Source organism: Scyliorhinus torazame, chromosome 21 (assembly GCF_047496885.1).
Source record: "Scyliorhinus torazame isolate Kashiwa2021f chromosome 21, sScyTor2.1, whole genome shotgun sequence".
NCBI lineage: Eukaryota > Metazoa > Chordata > Chondrichthyes > Carcharhiniformes > Scyliorhinidae > Scyliorhinus > Scyliorhinus torazame.
The window spans coordinates 45,179,694-45,204,363 of NC_092727.1; the positions used below are offsets into that span (position 1 = coordinate 45,179,694).

Below are 24,670 nucleotides of genomic sequence, written 5' to 3' on the forward strand. Positions count from 1 at the left end.
ATCAAATCAGTCAACATGACCTCCATGCACCAGCAGTTGTTTGACAGAGATTTATGAGCACTACCTGGACACTCATTTAAAGGACAAGGGCTTGCTTTTATCAGAAAATCCTAAACAATGAAACATGAAAAAGATTAGAATCAAATCCGGCACAGGGGAAAAAAAGAAATCTTTTGATGTGATTAATCAAGTGCTTAACATATGGAGAACAAACATTAGGCACATGTGAAATCCAAAGCAGATCAAAAGATTTATTAAGTGCATCCAGCTGCCGCTGATCAGATTTCCTGACAGCTTGTATTGTAGTTTGTGAATTTTAATCAAACGCCACCCTGCACTTTGATTTTCTTTCACTAAATGAGAAATCTAGGCAGTTTTGAGCTGGTGGGGTATTTGCAAATGGGTGCCTGGACAACCTGTGCTCAGTCAACACTGGCCAGATCCTAATCATTAGAATCTACAGCACAGAACGGGCCATTCCGCCCCACACTGTATTTCTGCTGCATGCGAGCCTATAGACAAGACATTAGGCAATTGACTCAGAAGAATTAGGCATCGTCTCCTAATAAATGGGGCTAACAATTTTCCACTGCATTCAAGGACCAAACCGGAACCAATCCTTCTCATCTCTTTGTCTTCTTTCCCCGGGTGACGAGGGGCTTTACAGTCGGAAAATGTTTGTTCGCTATAGCCACAGTAAAGGATTTGCAAACGCTTAGCAACTATAGTTTTGGCAGAGGTGGATGGTGAATGCTGGGCTGCTGCTACTCAAGATGTGGAGAAATTGAGCTGTGTTATGTACTGGGGGTGGGGTGGGGGGGGGGGTGGATATCGGAAGTAAAATTAAGCAACAGGTTAGCTGTGGTCGGGCTAATGGGAGGAAGTGCAACGGGGTGTTGAGTCGTTTGATTTTATTTGCAGTGACAGGCAGCTTGAGCAGTTAGAGAAGTTCAAGGTCGGGTGGATCGCATCATAATGATTTGCAAATCTCCCTTCACTCACAGTGACACAACCCCTAATGTGGCTACAGATAAAAGCTGTTAAGACTCACAGAGCTGTGACCAGCTCTGACAAAGTTCTGATCCACCTGTTTGTCCTCCAGCTGCACGGATCCTTCCGGAACATGGTACTGTCCTGCAGCCATAGGAAGGAGCTGGCACTAGTATTCTCAAACACAGTGGGGATGGGAGGGGTGGGTAGAAATCTGTTCATGTGGCTTCATTTTTAATGGTGCTCTGCAGAGTTACATTGATTCCCCAGAGACAGGCAGTGCTGCAAGCCCTGCCTGCCCAGTGAGTCAAGATAAGCCTGTGTAGCATTGCCAGGAGCAGCAAAGTTCCAACAAATTTCTCCCCTATGGTGTTCTTTTGTTGCTAAATTCAGAATGGTTGGCGTAGTGTTCACAAAGACCAAAAAGTAGCTTTAACTTGAACAAAGCTATACATTTCTTAACACTACTTATTTAGATTCAACACTTACTCCTACATAATACACAGTTGATAATTAACATATAATCCACACTCACCTACTACTAATCTCTACACTATTATAAATTATGATCTGCTCTCACTCACTCTATTTCTCCTTCAGTCTGCACTCTAGCTATCTTCTTCACTTCTCCCCCACAAGGCTTAGCATCAATGTTTTATATACTTGTAACTCTAGCTCCCTCTAGTGGCTGATCTAGACATTTCATTAACCCTTGCAGTTCTTACATTTATAATAATGCCACATCCCCCAGTAAATATTCAGCATCAGGCATAAGGACATAGTTACTTCAGAGTAATGTGCTCCATTACGCTTTTTTTATTCTTTCAGGAGATGTGAACATCACTGGCTAGGCCAACATTTGTTGCCTATCCCTCATTGCCCGTGAGTAGATCGCGGTAAGCTGCCTTCTTGAACTGCTATAGTCCATCGGGAGAAGGTATATTTAGAGCATTTGTAAAGGGGAGGATTCCAGGATATTGACAGCAACAGTGAAGGAACAACAATGTATTTCCAAATCAGGGTGGTGCATGGCTTGGAGGGGAAAATGCAGGTGGTGATGTTCCTGTGAATCTGCCCTGTCCTAGATGGTAGAGGTTGCAAGTTTGGAAGGTGCTGTTGAAGGATGCTTGGTGAGTTGCTGCAGTGCCTCTTGTAGATGGTGCATTGATGGTGGAGGGATCTGTTTAAGGTGGTGGCGATTAATTGGTTGCTTTTTCCTAGATGGTGTTGAGTTTTTTGAATGTCACTCATACAGATAAATTGAGAATATTTCACCCACTCCTGGTCGTGTCTTGTAGAAGGTGGACAGGTTTTGGGGAAACAAAAGGTAAATTATTCGATGCAAAATTCTCAGCCTCTGACGTGCTCTTATAGTCACAATATTTACACGGCTGGTCCAGTTTATTTTCTGGCCAATGATGATGGTGAGGAATTCAGCAATGGCAACCCGATTGAATATCACGGGAAAATGGTTAGATTGTCTGAAGTTACAGATTGTCTGGCGCTTGTGTGGTGTGAATGTTACTGCCACTTAGCGGCCCTGAACATTGTGTGAGTCTTGTTATGTTTCTACTCCTGGTAGCATGTTATATTACCATGCTTGATAATATGTTGTATTCTTTGTCCTTCCAGAATGATCCGATGTGGTGTTCACAAAGAATATACAATCAAAAGATTGAAACAAAACTAATTTATTATTACACTACTAATTAAATGAAGTTTGCACACTCTACTGAGCTACAGATAATAATTAAGTGATATTGAACCTGTCTTACAGTACTCAATAATCTCACTAGTTACTAACTACACTATGATCTAACCTCATGCTTTCTATCTCTAATTAAAATTCAATCTGCTCTTCTCATGCTTCTCCTCTCAGACTCTCCCAGAATTCCATGAGAGGCTGTCTTAAAAACAGAGTAGTAATGCCCTCTCGTGTTTGATTTACACATAGATGCAATTATTAACCCTTCACTATACATATCATTACAGGTCTTGCTACATGTAGGCATAAACTGCTCCAATATCTGAGGGGTTGCGAATGGGGCAGGTTTAACACAGTGGGCTAAACAGCTGGCTTGTAATGCAGAACAATGCCAGCAGCACGGGTTCAATTCCCGTACCGGCCTCCCCGAACAGACGCCGGAATGTAGCGACTAGGGGCTTTTCACAGTAACTTCATTGAAGCCTACTTGTGACAATAAGCGATTATTATTATAATATTATTATCATTATTATTATGATACCAAACACAGTGTGTGTTTGTTAGTGAATATTGTCACTTGCACTTATGTTAGAGAGAAGGTCATTGATGGTTAGGCTTAGGACACAGGCTGAAGAACTACTGCAACAATGTCCTGAGCCTGCAATGTTTGACCTCCAACAACCACTAGCATATTACCCAGCCAGAACAACTCCAACCAGAAGAAAGTTTCCCTCTGATCTCTCTTGGCATCAATTTAACTCCAGGCATATGATTAAAGTAAAAGCTCCACCCTATGCCTTATATTTATTTTCACTCATTCCGTCTGGATATAATTTTCAAATGACACTGCGAGAAAGAATGAAAGAGAGACTGATAGCTATGTAATGCCTTTTACAAACTCAGGACATCCCAAAGTGTCTTACAGCCAAAGAAGTATTTCAGTGTGGTCACTGTTGTAACCAAGGAAATGCCGCCATCAAGCACAGCAAATGTCCAATAGACAGCTGTAGCCCCCTAAATTGGCCAACTCCCAATTTAAAATGGCGAACAGCAAAGGCTGATGGGAAAGTCGGCCAACATAGACAGAAACCAGCAGCTGCAGGTTTGCTGTGTATTTACCTCTGGAAAGGCCAGATAACATCAATACCAGCGGCCATCAGCATAACAAAGTAGCAGCCATCTGCATACTGATGAGCAATCCCCGGGAACAATAAGTAACATTTTGGACACACAAAGCAAAGCCAGACTCCTCGGCGCCAGCAGGAGCCAACACAAAGGAGGTGAACAAGCACCTCGAAACCGCCCATCGATCAGGGAACCGCTCCAGTATTGGAGAAAATCGAACCAAGCGATTGGGACAAAGTGCAATCACTTGGGACCAGGTACAGGGTCCGCCCCGAACAGTGGGAAGCCCCTGGGGACTATAAGAGTTGAGCCCCAAGTTCAAATCGCTCTCTCTTCTTCCTGCCCGGGTCACCCAGCAACACGAACCAACATTGACCGTGACCGGTGCATTGATCGTCGACTGACGTACGTCTTAATTCAACGCTCGCTACGAGATAGGCGCTCCTAGCTACCAATCCGTACCAACTTCGAATCCCGCAGACTCAGAACCCGAACGAAAGGCCATTTGTTCCCCTGACCTGGTGGGCCAGTCCGAAGTTAAGTATAGGCCTGTTAGTTGTAGAAGTAGCTTAGACATAGAATTTGTGCATGAGTAGTGATTACTGTGTATAATAAATGTGCTTTGATTTAAATCTTACTAATCGGTGTATTGGGTTATTGATCATTACTCGGACTTGAACTTCGTGACGGTATCATAAAGATACCTGGCGACTCAAGAGCAAAGGTAATAAAACAGGGCAATTGAACCAAGGAGAAAATCAGCATCACAGCAATGTGATAATGATCAGATGAATTGTTTTGTGATGTTATTGAAGGATAAATATTCACCAGGGCACCAAGGATAACACCATTTCTCTTCTTCGAAAGAGTACTATTGGATCTTTTACATCTCTCGGAGCAGCCAGGTGAGTCCTCAGGTTAATGTCTCACCTGAAAGACTGCACCTCTTACAGTATGCATACTCCTTAAGTATTGCACTTGGGTGGGGGACTTGTTCATTGACGGGACGTTTGCGAGCCTAGGGGCACTGGAGGAGAAGTTTGAGTTACCCCCGGGAAATGCCTTTAGATATATGCAGGTGAGGGCTTTTGTGAGGCAACAGGTGAGGGAATTCCCGTTGCTCCCGGCACAAGAAGTTCAATATAGGGTGATGTTGGGTGTATGGGTCGGGGAGGGCAAGGTGTCGGAAATACACCAGGAGTTGAAAGAAGAGGGGGAAGCGCTGGTAGAAGAGTTGAAGGGTAAATGGGAGGAGGAGCTGGGGGAGGAGATCGAGTAAGGTCTGTGGTCTGATGCCCTAGGTAGGGTTAATCCCTCCTCCTCGTGTGCCAGGCTCAGCCTGATACAATTTAAGGTGGTCCACAGAGCGCACTTGACGGGGGCGAGGTTGAGTAGGTTCTTTGGGGTAGAGGACAGATGTGGAAGGTGCTCAGGGAGCCCGGCGAACCATGTCCATATGTTTTGGTCATGCCCGGCACTGGAGGTGTTCTAGAGAGGAGTGGCGGGAGCAATATCTCAGGTGGTGAAAGTCCGGGTCAAGCCAAGCTCGGGGCTAGCAATATTTGGAGTAGTGGACGAACCGGGAGTGCAGGAGGCGAAAGAGGCCGGCATTCTGGCCTTTGCGTCCCTAGTAGCCCGGCGAAGGATCTTGCTAATGTGGAAGGAGGCGAAGCCCCCCAGCCTGGAGGCCTGGATAAATGATATGGCTGGGTTCATAAAGGTGGAGAGGATTAAGTTTGCCTTGAGAGGGTCTGCGCAGGGGTTCTACAGGCGGTGGCAACCGTTCCTAGACTATCTCGCGGAGGGCTTGAGGAAGGTCGGTCAGCAGCAGCAGCAACCTTGGGGGGGGGGGGGGGGGGGGGGTGGAGGGGACGTCCTGGGAGGTGGAGGGGGAGGGGGGGGGGGGACTGCCTGGGAGGGTGGATGAGCAAGAGATAACATGAAGGGTTGGGGAAACTGGCACGTACGGGTGAGGGCCAGTGTACAAAGCTGTGTAAATATATAATTTTGCCATGTATATATCTTGCTCGGCGCGATTTCTCGTTTTTTTTTGTTACGGGGGGGGGGGGTTATTGTTTGTAAGGGAGAAAAATTGTGTTAAAAAACTTTAATAAATATATATTTTTTTTAAAAAGTATCACCCAAAAAAGCCCGATGCCGCAGCGCCGTTCACATCTGGTCTTACCCAGCGAGACCACGGCATCCCTCCTGTCGGGGGCAGCCTGGTGCCAGGGTGGGTTGGGGGGTCAGACCCCGGGGGGAGGCCTCTACCGTGGCCTGGCCCATGATTGGGGCCTACCGATTGGCGGGCCAGCCTCTCCTGGTGGGGGCCTCTTTTGCTCCGCTCCAGCCCCTCTAGCCCTACGCCATGATGCGTCAGGGCTGGCGCGGAGAAGGAAGCTACCGCGCATGCGTGCATACATGCCGGTCGCAGCGCGCATGCGCAGACCCGCGGTGCCCATTTGATGTCCGTATCGGCGTGGGTCGCTCCAGTGCCATGCCGGCCCCCTGTAGGGCAATGGATCGCTAGACTTAGCGGTCTGATGATGCCGTCGTTAAACTCCCCAGTTTTTACGACGGCGTCAACACTCTGCCATTAGACGGGAGAATCCCGCCCTTTGTTTTTAGGTTCGGTGAAGAAGGTTGGATGGAGGACTGTTTGAATCATATACATGGACATGAAGCAGTTGGACCGAATGGCCTCTTCCTGTGTTGTACATGTTCTATGTGATTGTATATGTAATTAAAAATGCAGCTGTCATATTGCCTCATCTGTAACTGTATCAACGCAAGTAGAAGGAAACCATATGGAAAAAGAGCATCCCATATTTGACCCCAGTTCATGCTGAGCCAGTTGGTCTCAGCCTTAGATGCTGTGGCCTTGTTTAATCATACTAAGCACCCCTGGATTTTTTTGCTATGCATTAGGACGATTATTCCTGATCACTATTCAGTGCTCCTTGTTGAAAAATATCCAAGTGTGGACATCAGGTGAAGAGCAAGCTGAGACTCTGTCCATTCATGATGAACAGACACTTGGCCGAGATATGAGGGAACAGACAGCACCTGTGGAACCATCATTGACGTGCAACTCCCCCCATCCCATAGGGGAAAGTGAAAGCTTTAGAAGTGAACCATGGTGTTCAGATGTAGTACGACAGTAGCTAAAAAGACAGTCTCAAAGTTATTGTAAGAGCAGAACTAGGTTAGATATCAAGAGGTAGTCCTTTTCACAGATAATAATGGAAGTGTGGAACTGCCAGCTCAGGGGGTGAAAGCTGATTCACTGGATTCCTTGGAGTGAGAGTGGGTCCAATTTCTGGTTGAGGCAGAGATCACATTGTATAAAGAGGTAGGTATTGCATAACATTTGCACATGTATCAAACTCAACAGGATTTAATTGGAGGAAAGCTGATGGTTTTACCAGCAAGACCAGGTAATTAAAAAGCCCAAGCAAGCCTCTGAGCTTTGCTTGAATGAAGATGATCACTAGTTACACACATTCCCTTTCCCTAGAACCTGTTTTCTCACACACTGCAGTAGAAGCTATTGAACACCACTGAGAATAGTAACCCTGGCTTTTTTACCACTTCCTAGCCCTGGATAGTGTGTGTACCCCATCCCATTTGCGGACATCTTTAACCTGTCCCTACTCCACTCCGAGGTCCCCACCTGCTTCAAGAAGACCACCATCATACCGGTGCCAAAGAAGAACCAGGCAACGTGCCTCAATGACTACCGTCCAGTGGCCCTGACTTCAGTCGTAATGAAGTGCTTCGAGAGGTTGATCATGAAGCGCATCAGCTCCATACTCCGAGAATGCCTTGATCCACTGCAATTCGCATACCGCTGCAACCGGTCCACATCAGACACCATTTCTCTGGCCCTACACTCATCCCGAGAGCATCTCGAAAACAAGGACTCCTACATCAGACTCCTATTTATTGACTACAGCTCCACCTTCAACACCATAATCCCAGCCAAGCTCATATCAAAGCTCCAAAACCTAGGACTTGGCTCCCCACTCTGCAACTGGATCCTTGATTTTCTGACCAACAGACCACAATCAGTAAGAATGAACAACAACACCTCCTCCACAAAAGTCCTCAACACCGGGGCCCCGCAGGGCTGTGTACTTAGCCCTCTACTCTACTCCCTGTACACACACGACTGTGTGGCAAAACCTGGTTCCAACTCCATCTACAAGTTTGCTGACGATACGACCATAGTGGGCCGGATCTCGAATAACGACGAGTCCGAATACAGGCGGGAGATAGAGAACTTAGTGGAGTGGTGCAGCGACAACAATCTCTCCCTCAATGTCAGCAAAACTAAAGAGCTGGTAATTGACTTCAGGAAGCAAAGTACTGTACACACCCCTGTCAGCATCAACGGGGCCGAGGTGGAGATGGTTAGCAGTTTCAAACTCCTAGGGGTGCACGTCTCCAAAAATCTGTCCTGGTCCACCCACGTCGACGCTACCACCAAGAAAGCACAACAGCGCCTATACTTCCTCAGGAAACTAAGGAAATTCGGCATGTCCACATTAACCCTTACCAACTTTTACAGATGCACCATAGAAAGCATCCTATCGGGCTGCATCACAGCCTGGTATGGAAACTGCTCGGCCCAGGATCGCAAGAAACCTCAGAGAGTCATGAACACCGCCCAGTCCATCACACAAACCTGCCTCCCATCCATTGACTCCATCTACACCTCCCGCTGCCTGGGGAAAGCGGGCAGCATAATCAAAGATCCCTCCACCCGGCTTACTCACTCTTCCAACTTCTTCCATCGGGCAGGAAATACAGACGTCTGAGCACACGCACGAACAGACTTAAAAACAGCTTCTTCCCCACTGTCACCAGATTCCTAAATGACCCTCTTATGGACTGACCACATTAACACTTCACCCTGTATGCTTCACTCGATGTCGGTGCTTATGTAGTTACATTGTATATGTTGTGTTGCCCTATTATGTATTTTCTTTTCTTCCCATGTACTTAATGATCTGTTGAGCTGCTCGCAGAAAAATACTTTTTACTGTACCTCGGTACACGTGACAATAAACAAATCCAATCCAATCTATTGCTGCATCAGTAGACTCAGTATGAACTGGTGCTTCAAGCTGGAACTTTTTCTGGTCTATGATTTTAGCATCTTGCAGAACAAAAGGTGACCATTCAGCCCATCACACCAAGGCTGCTGTTTTGAAAGAACTGTCCGATTGGTCCCACTCCCATGCTTTTTCCCTTTAGTCTTGCAATATTTTCCTTTTAAAGTATTTATCCAAATTTATTTTGAATGTTACTAATCAATCTACTCCCACTGCCTTTCTGGCAGTGCATTTCAGGTCATAATATCTCACTGCATAAAAGGCATTCTGCCTACCACAAAAATTAGTAATGTATGTCAGCCATACATTTTAACAACTAGCAGATCACAGCTTGTTCCATCGTCTGTTCACAACAGTCAGATTACTGACCACACTCAACTAACCTGTGCTTGCAAACTCAGAAAATAATGTATATAATAATAATCTTTATTAGTGTCACAAGTAGGCTTACATTAACGCTGCAATGACGTTCCAGTGAAAATCCCCTAGTCGCCACACTCCGGCGCCTGTTCGGGTACACTGAGGGAGAATTCAAAATGTCCAATTCACCTAACAGCACGCCTTTCGGACTTGTAGGAGGAAACCGGAGCACCCGGAGGAAACCCATGCAGACATAGAGAGAACATGGAGACTCCACACAGTCACCCAAGTGGGAATCAAACCCAGGTCCTTGGCGCTGTGAAGAAACAGTTCTAACCACTGTGCTACCGTGCCATCCATGTTAATGTTATATGTGATTCTGAAATTGGGCAGCATTTAGTGAACAATCCTCAGTGTGCTGACAATTACACTAAAAACCTGATTTAATGGCAGCACAGTGGCGCAGTGGGTAGCACTGCTGTCTCACGGCGTCGAGGTCTCAGTTCGATCCCGGCTCTGGGTCACTGTCCGTGTGCAGTTTGCACAATCTCCCCGTGTCTGCGTGGGTTTCACCCCCACAACCCAAAGGTGTGCAGGGTAGGTGGATTGGCCACGCTAAATTGCACCTTAATTGGAAAAAATGAATTGGGTACTCAAAATTTAACAAAAAACCTGATTTAGATTATCAGTTGGGCTCAAAATGTAGCTCATTTACACTTGTTAGGAGCTACATATATTCATATGTAGGAACCTGTCCTCTTCAGGCAAAAGGAAAATGTGCACACAATGCACATTTTTGAATAAACAAAAACATTCGGGACAATACCTCCTTGGTGCAATCGGAATGGCAATGCCTTGAACAATCAGCACCCCTTTCCTCTTGCAGTGTAAATAGTTGTTCCCTTTGAAATTTGGCATTCTTGCATCTGTCCCGATGAGTGCAAGACAAAAAGCTTCAACATCTCTTTTTTCAGCAATACCCCAATTACCAAGTGACGAAAAGAAATATTCTTTGCCTCTAGCTGTTTTGTAATTTTCATAAATTAAATCCTCGTGTGGTCAACCTTCCATCATTGGATGTAATTTCTCACTATTTAATCTATATCATATTTTCATATCCCTTCATATTTTTGAACACATCTATTCATTCTCCCGTTAACCCTCCCTGCTCTAAAGAGCAAAACTCCAGCCTCTCCACATAAGTGGAATCCCTCAGAATAGATACCATTTTTGCCGAATTTGCAGATGGCCCCTGAAGTCTGGGGTCTCACCAGGGGCATGGCAGCAGGCCACCAGGAGAGAGCTGGGGTCATCAGCGTAGAGTGGGAGGGATGGGGAAGAGGGTAAACAATGGGAGTGCAGGGGGCAGGGAGATACCTTCCAGTCCATGCTCCAGTGCAGCCACAATGCTGCCAGCTTTCACTTGGACACATGGCACTATTAATGAGCCATTCAATGACCTCAGCCGGTCCACGGGCATGCTACCTGATGCCTCTCTTGCCGAAAGTTAAATACCCAGGCAGTAGCCGGGCTTGGTGTTGCTACCTTGACATCCATTTTATGCCCTCATCCTCAGCGTCTACCATCTCGCTACCCCGGCCACTCCCGCACGCTAGAGAAGTGTAAAATTCAGCCCAATACCTATGCGATTGTTAAACAACCTACTCGACTCATTCTGCAACCTTCAAAGATTTATGCGTGGGAACTGTTAGGTCTCTCTGTTCCAGCACCTTGTTTAAAATTGTAACATTTACTTTATATACACCTCAGTATTGCACTGGGAACTACCTTCACTAACAAAGTCATGAGAAAATTGTAAAGTGTTCAAAAGAAGCAAATTACTCACATGCCACATAAAGCGATGCATTCCTGCTTTCGACATATCCCAGGCGGTTACGTGCCACGCACGTGTATATCCCCTCGTCAGACTTTCCTTTGCGCCCTTGGTTTAGCTGGAAGAAGAACAGCGAGCCATGTGGCAGAAGAGTGCGGTGGGACTGAGGGACATCCTGGCTGGTCTCCACGCGTTCACCATTCCTGTACCACTCGATGACCGGGTGGGGCCTACCCTCCGCCCGACAGTTCAAGGTAGCCGGCTCTCCCCTGCAGACAGCCAGGTCAGTCGGATGTTCGACTATCAAAGGGGGCGATTCGTCCAACCGTAATCTGGAGCCTGAATAATAAATTCCCGTGATTAACAACTGACAGGACAATTGAGATATAACCACCTCAAAACCGGGTTATTTCATCAATTGAATCTTAATATTGCAGAAGACCCAAGTTAACAGGTCTGACAGTGTAGTGGTGGTTACTGGACCAGTAGTGATCAAGAGGAAGTATATTCAATTCCACATGTCAGTTTTGAGAAATCAGAAAACTTGAATTCAATTTCCAGAAGATATTTGGAAATAAAAAGCTGGTCTCAGTTCAAATGACCACAAAGCGGGTGGGAAGCCCAGCTGGTTTATTAATGTTTGTCAGAGAAGGAAATCTAGCCAAACTGCTGCTTCAGTGCATCGATTCACGGTAGCACAGTGGTTAACACTGTTGCTTCATAGGTCATTGTCTGTGTGGAGTCTGCACGTTCTCCTCCGGGTGCTCCGGTTTCCCCCCACAAGTCCCGAAAGACGTGCTTGTTAGGCGATTCAGGCATTCTGAATTCTCCTTCAGTATACCCAAACAGGTGCTGCAGTGTGGCGATTAGGGGATTTTCACAGTAACTTCATTGCAGTGTCAATGTAAGCCTACTTGTGATACTAATAACGTTTATTATTATCGTACGGTGGCACAGTGGTTAGCACTCGTGCTTCATACTGCCAGGGACCGGGGTTCATTTTCAGCCTTGTCTGAGTGGAGATTGCACATTCTCCCCTTGTCTGTGTGGGTTTCCTCCCACAATCCAAAGATGGGCAGGTTAGGTGGATTAGCCATGCTAATTTGTCCTTTAGTATCCAAGGATGTGTGACTTTAAGTTACAGGGTTATGGGGATAGGGCAGGGTAGCTGGAGCAGGGTACCTAGGCAGGGTGTTCTTTTAAAGGGTCGGTGCAGACTTCATGGGTCAAATGACCAGCTTCTGCACTGTTGGGATTCTATAGTCCCTCGCCAAATGTGTTAGCTCCAAAATGACCAAGCGTCCAGAGATGGGCAATAAATGCCAGCTTTGTCAGCAATAATTCCACAAATTACTTTCTTTAAGAAAGGTACTGCCATTCAGTTTGAGAGTCCTTACCTTCTGCCGTGGGGCTGCCAATCAATTTTCTAGTTTCACTTCTGCTAAAGGCATCAAAAACACAACTTGTTTCTTTTCTTGGACTTTTTAAATAAATTTAGAGTCCCCAATTTTTTTTTCAATTAAGCAGCATTTTAGAGTGGCCAATCCACCTACCCTGCACATCTTTGGGTTGTGGGGGTGAAACCCACTCAGACATGACGAAAATGTGCAAACTCCACGCGGACAGTGTGTAGAAGCCAGGTATTTCTAATACACCTAATATAGGTAAAAGATAGCTGTTTAATTAGGTAAAAGATAGCTGTTTAAGTGTAAATATTAAGCCCCAGTTTTAAATTAAGGATTAAAAACACACTCTGCAAATTCATTTAATCATTTTCTGCAACACAACTTTTAGGTGCATAGTTTTAAAGTAACACTGAAGTCTGATGAGACAAACACTTTTCACTACATTTCTCCAAGGACAAGGGCTGAATCCATGGCAACGAGGTGACAAGAGCCCGGTAACTTAAAGGCTCTATTGGTCTCATTTCAGGCCATGAGTGATTACAGCCTGAATCACATTCCATAACTTATACAGGCTGAAACATTCTAGACTATGCTGTTTTTTTATAAATGGACAGTTTATAAAACATCAGATCAAATATATTTGATTCCAACATTCTCAAAACATAACAATTTCATAGAAGCAGCATAATTCACTTTACTAGATTAAAACAGACAGTTTGATTTACATTTTTCAAGTCATTGCATGACAAGATAGCATGAAGCCTCCATTGTTACAATAGCCAAGTCATCAGAAAACCAATTTCTGCTGGCCTTGATAAAGCACAATGTTGCATTCTTTAACATACACAAGTATGCAGATACGAAACAATTAGAAGTAATGTTACATATTAAAGATGGACAGCTTGCCATCAAATCAGATGTGTTTGAGTCTAACCCAAACCAATTAGGATTATATTGGGGTGTGATTAGATGGCTTAAGGCAGATATGAAACAGTATAACTGAAGAGTTTCGTTCCGCCATTTTTTAGGTAGGTTTGTTAGTTTGGTTGGTGGTGTTGGTTTGAAGCTGAAGATTAGCTCTCTCTCTCTCTTTTTCGACTTACTATTCGTTATCTGTCTCCCTGTATTCATATTTCATTTTCAGACTTTGACTTTAAAAGTTATTTTTCGAGCTGTTTGCCTAAGCAAGTAAATTTTATCTGTAATTGTTTGATAGTTCAATTGCCCACAAATTGCCTCTTTGTGAGCCATATGATGGCTGGACTTCAAAATGACTTTCAATTGTAAGACAAATAAAACAATTCTTATTTGCACCTGAAAAGTTTTAACTTAAATGTCTATTATTGAGTTCCAGTAATCGCAAAGTGCTGCTGGTAATCGAATGGTTAAATCCATCACAGTGACCCAGGGCCGGGATTCGAACCCGGGTCCTCAGCGCTGTGAGGCAGCAATGCTAGCCACTGCGCCGCTGTTTTTGATTTTGGTTTAAGGAATAATGTTTTTACAGGTTTTGCCCAAGCATCTAACCTGCACTCTACCCAACCAGATTGCTGATGTAGCAATGGAAATAAGTTTTCTTTTCCAGCTAACCTGTGTGGCCTGTGGGCATGCGAGTGAGTGTGAAATGTGCAAGCGAATACAGCCTGCGAGTGTGCAAGTGAATGTAGTCTGTAAGTGTACGAATGAAAGCAGCCTATGAATGTGCAAATGAATTAGGGCAGCACGGTAGCACAAGTGGATAGCACTGTGGCTTCACAGCGCCAGGGTCCCAGGTACGATTCCCCGCTGGGTCACTGTCTGTGCGGAGTCTGCACGTTCTCCCCGTGTCTGCGTTTGTTTCCTCCGGGTTTCCTCCCACAGTCCAAAGTCGTGCAGGTCAGGTGGATTGGCCATGATAAATTGTCCTTAGCGACCAAAAAGGTTAGGAGGGGTTATTGGATGACAGGGATAGGGTGGAAGTGAGGGCTTAAGTGAGTCGGTGCAGACTCAATGGGTCGAATAGCCTCCTTCTGCACTATATGTTCTATGTTCTAATGTGTGTGAGTGACTGCAACATGTGAGTGTACGAAGTAAAGCAGCATATGAGAGTGCAAGTTAATGCAGTCTGCGAGTGTACGAGTGAATGCGGCCTGCGAGTGTACGAGTGAATGCGGCCTGCGAGTGTATGAGTGAATGCGGCCTGCGAGTGTACGAGTGAATGCGGCCTGCGAGTGTACGAGTGAATGCGGCCTGCAAGTGTACGGGTGAATGCGGCCTGCGAGTGTACAAGTGAATGCAGCCTGTGAGTGTACAAATGAATACAGTCTGTGTGTACGCAAGTGAATACAACCTTTGTGTGTGAAAGTGAATGCAACCTGCAAGTGTGTCTGTTCAGGGACTGTGCTGTTGAACAACAAGTTTCCTGTGCAAGGCTGCACTCAGCCATAAAGGATGAAAAGCATCCACACTGCTTCCCTCACTGAGCTAACAAAACAGGAAACCTTTTCAAATCATACACCACAGACACTGAGAACTTGTTGTGCTGATCACCTTTGGCCCAAACCCGGACATCGTGCTAGATGGTGCCGAGTTCTAGTATGACTCACTATAATGGCATGCAGGAAAGGAGTCCTTTGTACTCCTTACATCAACAAAAGACTTGATACATCTGTACTGGAGCCCAGTTTATTTTAAACTGGGAGCAAGAGATAAGAATAATTGCAAGTTCCTACATTATCCATCAGTTTTGCATCAGTTTATAAGGAAATCAGATTAATGTTGACTCCCCTGCTAGATAATTAATTGTAAAGCTTTTAGAATTTCTATAGTTAACTTTGAAAGCTGGGATATAGTCACCAGTCCTACACAGTGCATGTATAGGTGGAGCTTCTCAGTACCCCATTTGAAGTGGTGGCCTGGTCATTAAGCTACAGAAAGTATGCACCACATTGAATTCATGGTACAGATGGAACCTTCAACATCCGAAAACCCACACAGGTACAAAAGGGCAATACCATGTGGGTTAAATCTCATTCACGAAAGCACAGCGACATATAAGAAAGTTGATCTGAATGTCTCTTGTCATCTCAGGACATCCCAAAACAGTTTAGACTTTGGAACTATAGTCATTGTTGTAATGTCGAAAATGTGGGAGCCTAGTTATTCACTGCAGAGTCACACAAACTGCAATGTGATAGTGACCAGATCACCTGTTTTTTTAAATAAATGTTGAATTCGGGATAAATCTTGGTCCAAACTTGGAATCCATAGAATCCCTATAGTGCAGAAGGAAGCCATTCAGCCCATCGAGACTGCACCAACCCCCTGAAAGAGCACCCTACCTAAGCCCACCCCCTGCCCTATCCCTGTAACCCCATCTAACTTGCACATAATTGGATACTAAGGGGTAATTGAACAAGGCCGATCCACCTAACTTGCACATCTTTGGACTGTGGGAGGAAACTGGAACACCGGAGGAAACCCGCACAGATACGGTGAGAACGTGCAAACTCCACACAGTCACCCAAGACCAGAACTGGGTCTCTGGCGTTGTGAGGCAGTAGTGCTAACCACTATGCTACCGTGCTGCCCCAGGAGGCATCAGGAAGAAATTCCTGCTCTTCTTTGCAATGGTACCATGGGATCTTTCACATCCACCCGAGATAGAAACTGGGGGCCTCAGTTTCACTTTCTAATTTAAAGAAAGTCCTTCTAGGAATCGCTGCCGGTAACGTTGCATGCGGACCTGAGTAGCCTGAAAGAAGTCAGCCCAGCACTGACTGCATTGAGAAAAACCCGATTTCGCAAAGGAGGCCTCAGGCAGGCATTTACCATTATTTATTTATTTACTTACTTACTTACTTACATTTACCTGCATTTGCAAAGATCACAACAATCCCAATGCCAGTTTCAGGCATGAGCTCTGGACATCGACACCAATATGGCAGGCTCCGCACTTTCTGCTCATAATCAGGGTGAGTGCTTGGTGTCCACCATTTTGGAAGCTAGGCAGCCATGTAGCATGCTTGACTTAGGCCTAAGTACCATCAACTTTCTCGACTAAGGCCTGAATTTTCACCAAGTTGGAGTGGGTCTCCTGAGTAGCCAAAGTGACACCGGAAAAACAATTTCAGAAGCCCCGCCTCCACACGCGCCACCATCTGCCAGGGCAGGAATCAGGGAAGGCTGTAGTTTGCACATCTGTGATTCACAGAGGCAAAACATGTAAAAGAGCATCTGCCTTTAAATATATTAAATTTCTGTAAATGAGATGTCCAAACTGCAACTTATGGGCTTTCGACCTTTCAGGGGTAGGTCTAAACCTGCCAGAGTTCTTTGGCGAGGTTGTATAGACTTTCGTGAAAGGTAGGATACCTTTTTGGAGATGTAAGGGAACCGTTCGGATAGGTTCAGGGACACATTTGGGGGAGGACAAATGCTCATTTGGATTGTTAAAAGTAGACATGGATGTGCATAAAAAAATGGATAAATCCATTGGAACTAACAAGGGAACCGCCAAGCTGTCAAGATATTTAAATCTCCTGCCCTTTTAAAAAAAATAATGTAGTTTAAAAAACAATGCTTGTTATTTCAATCTACCTGCTGGCATTATTATAAGAGGGCTATCATTATAAGAGATAACAATAAGAACTGGACAATATCCATATTTGGGCTGACAGACGGCAAGTAACATTTGGGCCACAAAAGTGTCAGGCAATGGCCATCTCAATCAAGAGAGGTTACCATTGGGCAGCATGGTGGCACAGTGGTTAGCACTGCTGCCGCACGGCGCATAGGACCCGGATTCAATCACGGCTTCAGGTCACTGACCGTGTGGAGTTTGCACATTCTCCCCGTATCTGTATGGATCTCACCCCCAGAACCCAAAGATGTGCAGGGTAGGTGGATTAACCATGATAAATTGCCCCTTAATTGAAAAAAAATGATTGGGTACTCTAAAATTATTTTTAAAAAGAGAGGTTACCATTGGCCACAAACTGAACTGGACTAACTATGGAAATACTATGGCTACAAAAGCAGTTCAGTGGCGAGTAACTCACTTCCGGACTCCCCAAAGTCTGTCCACAATCTAAAAGGCACAAGTCAGCAGTGTCATGGCATACTTGCCTGGATGAGCACAGCTCCAACAACACTCAAAAATTTCAACACCATCCAGGACAAAGCAGCCTGCTGTCTTGGTATCCCTTCCACATACATTCACTCCCAACGCACAGTAGCAATAGGTTGTACCATCTACAAGAAGCGCTGCAGGAACTCACCAAGGCTCCTTAGACAGCATCTTCCAAACCAAAGATCGCTATCATCTAGAAGGACAAGGACAACAAATGCATTGGAACACCATCACCTGGAAGTTCCCCTCCATCTGAGTTACTCACCATCCTGACTTGGAACAGTAGCGTTGTTTCTTTATGTCGCTGGGTCAAAATCCAGAACAGACTTGTGAGTGACTCTACACCAATATGGATTGTAACGGTTCAAGCTCACCACCTCCTTGTCACAGGCAATTAGGGATAGGCAATAAATGCTGGCCTAACCAGCGATGCCAACATCCCAAGAATGATTTTCTTTTAATAGTACTGTCTGGCTAATTATCATCATCACAGTGGGGTGTCTCTCAGTTCATAGTTTGACAGCTCCTAGTAATTATGAAGTCTTTGGTGTGGGTCTATGAATACAAGTGCTTGTTTTTATAAAAGATTAAGCACTTGAATGAGATATTTGTTTTTATATGGGATTATCTACTGAAGGAATGTAAATGTAGTGAATGAGCTTTATAAATGAGAACATTGTTATCAAAAAACCTGCAATTGATTAACTATGGGGGTGGATAGAGGGGCATAGAGTGACACAGAGGGTATGAGGGGCCATAGGGTGTGGGTGAAGGGGGGCATGAGGAGTGCGTGGATAGGTGAGAGTTGGAAGGCTATTTTGTGTCTTACAGTTTTGGTTAAACAGCTGAGTTTAAAGTCAGGAGAACTGAGCAGATCTTTCAACCAGCCTGCCTCTGGCAGCACCTCTGATTGGGGACACGGGTGTGACTCCTACTAACTCCCAACCCCATCCTGGAATGAAAATCTGACTGCTCGGGGTGGTTTCTCCTGAGCCAGGTGTGCGGAGTCGAAAATCTTTAATACTCTGCACTCCCGATTTGGGAGTGGAAATTCAGGCATAAATCTTTTTTGGACTGTGAGGCTGATTTCAGCACAGGTTTTTCTGTCATGAAATTCCAGATTATCGTGAAACTGGAGCGTGGACAAAGGATTTTCCATTCCATTCACTTATTAGGTGCCAATTTGGTTGGAATTTCCTGCAGTTTGACATAATCCCAGCCTCAGACATCCTGCATAAGGATAGCAGTTCCCCCACTTCCCTTTCTATTAACAATTCTGATTTGAAAGCTGTTTCCACGTTCAGTGGCTGCATTGGAGTGATGCGGCAAGGTCTGTCAATCCGAAAATTGAGCTATTTCTGCCACAGACAGGAAGTTAGAGGGTGGAGCCATGGAGCCAGTGGCTGACTATGGAAACAGTCACAATCCGTTCTAAACAACAACTATTGAGGCTTCATGACAGGATGTGTGCCTTTTTATTCTATGGTGGCTCTTAAAGAATGATACTTGTGTTTGGGTATTGTCATTGGTACTTCTGTATTTGAGGCTATGTGGACCTTTTAGTCTGGTTCATTGATGCAAAATTGTGCTTCTATGTGGTATGTGCATCTCTCATCGGTAACTGGATGAAAAAATATTTAAAGAATCTGTTTGGCAGGTTATCAGGAAAAGGCTTCACGAGTGACGTTGCAGATTACAGAAAAGCTGCGGCGTAGAAAGAGGCCATTCAGCCCTTCGTGTCTCCGGCAGCTGAAAAAACTAGCCCATTCGAATGCCACTTTTCAGCACTCAATCGGTAGTCTTGCAGGCTTCCATAGACTTTCCGACTTGTTACAGAGTCTGTACTTGTTTGTATGTCACATTCTCATGAACAGTGTCAGCAACAAGTGGGCATTAGCTATGAGGAGCGGTTGAATAAACTCGGTTTGTTCTCACTGGAACGAAGGAGGTTGAGGGGAGACCTGATAGAGGTCTACAAAATTATGAGGGGCATAGACAGAGTGGATAGTCAGAGGCTTTTCCCCAGGGTAGAGGGGTCAATTACTAGGGGGCATAGGTTTAAGGTGAGAGGGGCAAGGTTTAGAGTAGATGTACGAGGCAAGTTTTTTACGCAGAGGGTAGTGGGTGCCTGGAACTCGCTACCGGAGGAGGTGGTGGGAGCAGGGACGATAGTGACATTTAAGGGGCATCTTGACAAATACATGAATAGGTTGGGAATAGAGGGATACGGACACAGGAAGTGTAGAAGATTGTAGTTTAGTCGGGCAGCATGGTCGGCACGGGCTTGGAGGGCCGAAGGGCCTGTTCCTGTGCTGTACATTTCTTTGTTCTTTGTTTGTTTGAATCCTGATTCTTGCTATTGGAATGGTGGGCAGGGAGATGCTTATTTCCTCTTCCTGGTTTCTCTGAGGGAGCCAAAGGACAGGCAGGCAGAGGCAGTAATTTCTCTTCCTTGAAGGGTATCAGTGGATCTTCACAACAATCCACAGTAGCTCAACTGGACCAGTTCCAAATTCCATTGAAATTGGACTCATTGATAGTTGTTGTTTTCTCCCCCCCTGGGATCACTGTTATTGTCATTTTCCTTTCCTGGGGCCCATCTATAAATTAGCAGATCAGTGAACTCAGCTCCACAACTTGTGAGCTTTGACCAAGTTGCTATCACTGCTGCATGGCTATCCCGCTAGCTCCTTCCCTGTTTGAGTGGTTTACCAAAAAATTAATACTGCCTTTGCTAAGAGATGAATTTCTGTCCTCACTATTCTAGGCGTACGGATCAGAGGAAAACAGTTAAGAGGAGGAATGTGGGCTGGAATTACCCTCCCAGCCCAGGGCACCAAGATCGACTGGACTATAGCTACCTTGGCTGGGATCAGACAACTCAGCTCAAACTAAGTCGCATTAGATAGATTAAATTGTGTTTTTCTGGTCCCTCACACACACAGTGGTTCTTTTTGTTCAGTTCTATGCACCCATTGTTTATTTTTGCATATTTTCTGTTCCACAAATAGGCCTTACATTATTTTTTTTCCAGCTTTGTTTTCTCATGATGGTCAAAGTGGACAAAGAACAAAAGAAAGGCCCTTCACCCTCTCGAGTTTTGTCCTCCATTCAATTAGATCAGGACGGCACCGTATGGGCAGTATGGTAACACAAGTGGATAGCACTGTGGCTTCACAGCTCCAGGGTCCCAGGTTCGATTCCCCGCTGGGTCACTGTCAGTGCGAAGTCTGCACGTTCTCCCCATGCCTGCGTGGGTTTCCTCCGGGTGCTCCGGTTTCCTCTCACAGTCCAAAGACATACCGGTTAGGTGGATTGGCATTGATAAGTTGCCCTTAGTGACCAAAACAAGGTTAGGAGGGCTTATTGGGTTACGGGGTTGGGGTGGAAGTGAGGGCTTAAGTGGGTCGGTGCAGACTCGATGGGCCCAATGGTCTCCTTCTGTACTGTATGTTCTATGTTCTATGTATTCATCTCTATTTACCCAACTCGGTTCCATAACCCTTTGGGGAGCAGTCTTCAAGACACCCCCTTTAGGGCAGGTGGTGGCAGAGTGGCATTGTCACTGGATTAGTAATCCAGAGACCCAGGGCAATGCTCTGGGGACCCAGGTTCCAATCCCACCACAGCAGATGGTGAAAATTTAATTCAATAAAAATCTAGAATTAAAAGTCGAATGATGACCATGAAACCATTTCTGATTGTGGTAAAAACCCATCTGGCCCACTAATGTCCTTTAGGGAAGGAAATCTGCCACCCTTACCTGGTCTAGCCTACATGTCACTCCAGGCCCACAGCAATGTAGTTGACTTTTAAATGCCCTCAGGGGTGGGCAATAAATGCTGTCCCAGCCAGTAATGCCGACATCACATGAACGGAGTTTTGAAAAAGGAAAGATTGCCTAGAACTCAGAGGTTGTATGTTGAAGATGTAGAGAGACAAAGGCAATGAACCATAATTTGTTCTACTTTAGATTTAGATTTTTTGAAAAGAAAATGTAATTTCTTATATGGCTTGCAAGCATTTCATAATTATTTTGGTGACCATTCGTGAACGGGGCAGGACTCGGGGAGTAAACCAAAAATTAATGCGAACTAGGGTGTAAACGGAGAGAAGCCAGCACCTGGGCATTGCCATACCCATATAATTTGTGAACAACTTAACACTCAGATTTAGCAGAGAGTGGCTGTGCCTTCAGTTACCAAGTCTATAAGCACTGGAAGTCCTTCCTTCAACCTCTGCACCTCTCGTTCCTTTTTTACGAAGAGTGCGATTTAACGTGATAAAAACTGAGTCCCGTTTTGGGCGCATATAGTGGGGTGTTTCGACCCCACTATCGAACGGGACTCGCCTGGTTTTTTTGGCCTCGGCGGGAACAAGGTGCCGGGTACCAGAGGAAGAGCCAGGGTACCACCTTTCCCAGAGCCCGACCAGCCAGGGGGCCTCCAATCTCCATATTTGTGTGGACCAGCGATAAAAGGCACCATGGCGAGGTCTCGCAGGCAAGGCCATTAGTAATTGGGTCTCGGGAGAATATGGCGTAGACATATTTAAGTGAGCCGAATGACTCATTTAAATATGTGAATCTGGATCATGCCCGGTGAGGGTGAGATCCAGACTGAGAGAGACCTCTCGCAAGATTAAACGGCCTCATTGTGTCACCAAGTCAGGAACGACGAGGCCATTAAATCGCGGCCGATGTTTTGCAGAAACTATCTCATCTAGCCCAAGATCTTCATACGTGGTTCAGTGTCAAAATTTGTTTCATAATGCTTCTGTGAAGTTCCTTGGGATTTTTTAAAAAATTGATTTAGATGAGGGTGCCATTGGCAAGGTCAGCATTTATTGCCAATCCTTAATTGCCAATGAGAAGGTGGTGGTGAGCTGCCGCCGACAATGTTGTGTAGGTACACAAACAATGCTGTTAGGGAGGAAGATCAAGGATTTTGATCCAGCAACAGTGAAGGAATGTCGATAACATATTCAGTCAGGATGATGAGTGACTTGGAGGGGCACCTCCAGGTGGCGGTGTTTCCAGGTATCTGCTGCTCTTGTCCTTCTAGATGGTGAATTTGGAAGGTGTTGACTAATGTAGCCACCTAAAATGGCTGATTCCCGATTAATTTGGCCAAAACACGATGTAAAATGGCTACCCAAAAAGGCTGATGGGAAAAGCAGCCAACAGGGCACAAACGGACAGCTGCAGACAAAACAGCGTATTCGGCTCTGGGGAAGTCGGCCCAGATCGATACCTGCGACCATTAGCAGCACATCAACCCAGACATCTGCAGTTTAATCGGCTATCCCCGGGAACAATTGCAACATATTAGCAATTGAATACCGATCCAGACCTCTCGGCGCCAGCAGTGGACGAGACAAAGAAAGGTGAACGACCACCCCCCGATCAAGGAATCGCCCCATTATTGGAGCATATCGAACCCAGTGATTGGGAACAAGTCCAATCACTTGGGACCAGGGTCAAGGTCCACCCCGAGAGGCGGGAGGCCCCTGGGACCCCTATAAAAGATAGGGGCCAAGTTCAGATCGACCCTTCTCTCCCTTCTTCTCCTGCTCGCAACCTTCGCAAGAACCATCGACCAGCAACCGTAAGTTTGACTCCAGCGATCGCTACCCGATAGAGACTCCTAGCCATCGACCTGTATCAGCCTTTGAATCCCGCAGGCCAGACCCAATTCGATAAACCATTCATTTCCCTGACCTGGTGGGCCATCCCTAAAAGTTAAGTATTGGCCAGTAGTGGTAGGTAGTGATATAGAAAGTAGGATTATTGTGTAAGTATTTATTGCTGTACAGAATAAATGACCGTTGATTTTAATCTTACTAAGCGGTGTGCTGTCTTATTAATCATAACTAGAGCTTGAACCACGTGGCGGTATCAGAAAGGTACCTGGCGACTCGCGAGCAAAGGTGACAGAACTAGAGCTAATAAAACTAAGGCTAATAAGAGCAACAAATTGGCGACTCCGCCGGGACCCGATATAGAAGTGGAAAACCACTCCGGGAGAACCCCAGGAATTTGAATAGAATCCAATTGGAAACAAAAACCACAAGTGTTCAAGCGGTTCTGGTTAATAATTCACAATTCGGAAGTGTGTGTATGCATGCGTAACTAACAGGGCTATAAGGTAAAACTGATAGATTTTGTTGCGTCAAAACTGTCGGAAGTCGGTATTTTCGGAAATTAGCGCAAGCCGTACCCGCATCTACAACACCACCTTAGCCCCCTGTTTCAAATTCGACCAAAGCAAGCAGATAAGGGAGATGGCCATGCAGGCAATGCAACGCCTCATGAACCCCGAGGAATTTGAGGTTGCAGCGACCAGCAGCAGTAGAGTGGGACAGTGTCCCATTTGGGAGGAGGAGATTCGGAAATATCTCAAGGGCAAAGGATGGCCCATGTGGGATGATTTCTGCAGTAATGACGACTTAGGTCCCGGAAGTATAGGGCATACTTGGTGGGGGAACATGAGTGAAATCCATAAGAAGAGCTTAGCAAAAGCGCGCAAGCCGATGGCAATTGTGTCCTGTCTGGCACAATTGCGAGGCACAGAGGAGGTCGTCAGGATGCTCCGCAAAGAGGTAGAGGGCATACATTGGATGAGTAAAGTCGATGTATGTGAGGTGGAGAAAAAGAATCTGGAGTTAAGGCGGAAATTAGCGGCAAAGGATGAATTGGTGGCTGACGCCAAACGGGGTCACCAGTCTTGTCTGGCGCATTTGAGTAGTTTCCAGTCCCAGTATGAGAAGGCTTATCAGGACACGCAGCGTGCAGTCCTGGTAAAGAAAGAGACAGAGAAGCAGGTGGAGATGCTACAGAAGCAATGTAGTGATCTCAAGGCAGCCTTGAGAGCGCTCCACGCTGCAACCATGGAACAAAGGCAGAGTACCACAGACCATGCGAAGTGCCGAAAGCAAATTGCAGACCTGCAATCACTGCTTTCTGTCCAAAAGGGATTCCAAGAAACCTTTGGGGAAAGTTTAGAACAGGAAGATGGCCCTGAT

General features: G+C 45.6%; 1 protein-coding gene across 4 annotated transcripts in view; it reads right to left on the bottom strand.

Moving 5' to 3' along the window:
- The window catches only part of robo4 (roundabout, axon guidance receptor, homolog 4 (Drosophila)), a 193,072-nt gene that overhangs the window by 120,776 nt on the left and 47,626 nt on the right, over positions 1-24,670 (bottom strand). For all 4 annotated transcript variants that reach the window (XM_072486727.1, XM_072486724.1, XM_072486725.1 and 1 more), the window contains exon 2: positions 11,144-11,470. In XM_072486727.1, coding sequence (XP_072342828.1) covers positions 11,144-11,470 — 327 coding nt within the window. The remainder of the gene's footprint in view (positions 1-11,143; positions 11,471-24,670) is intronic.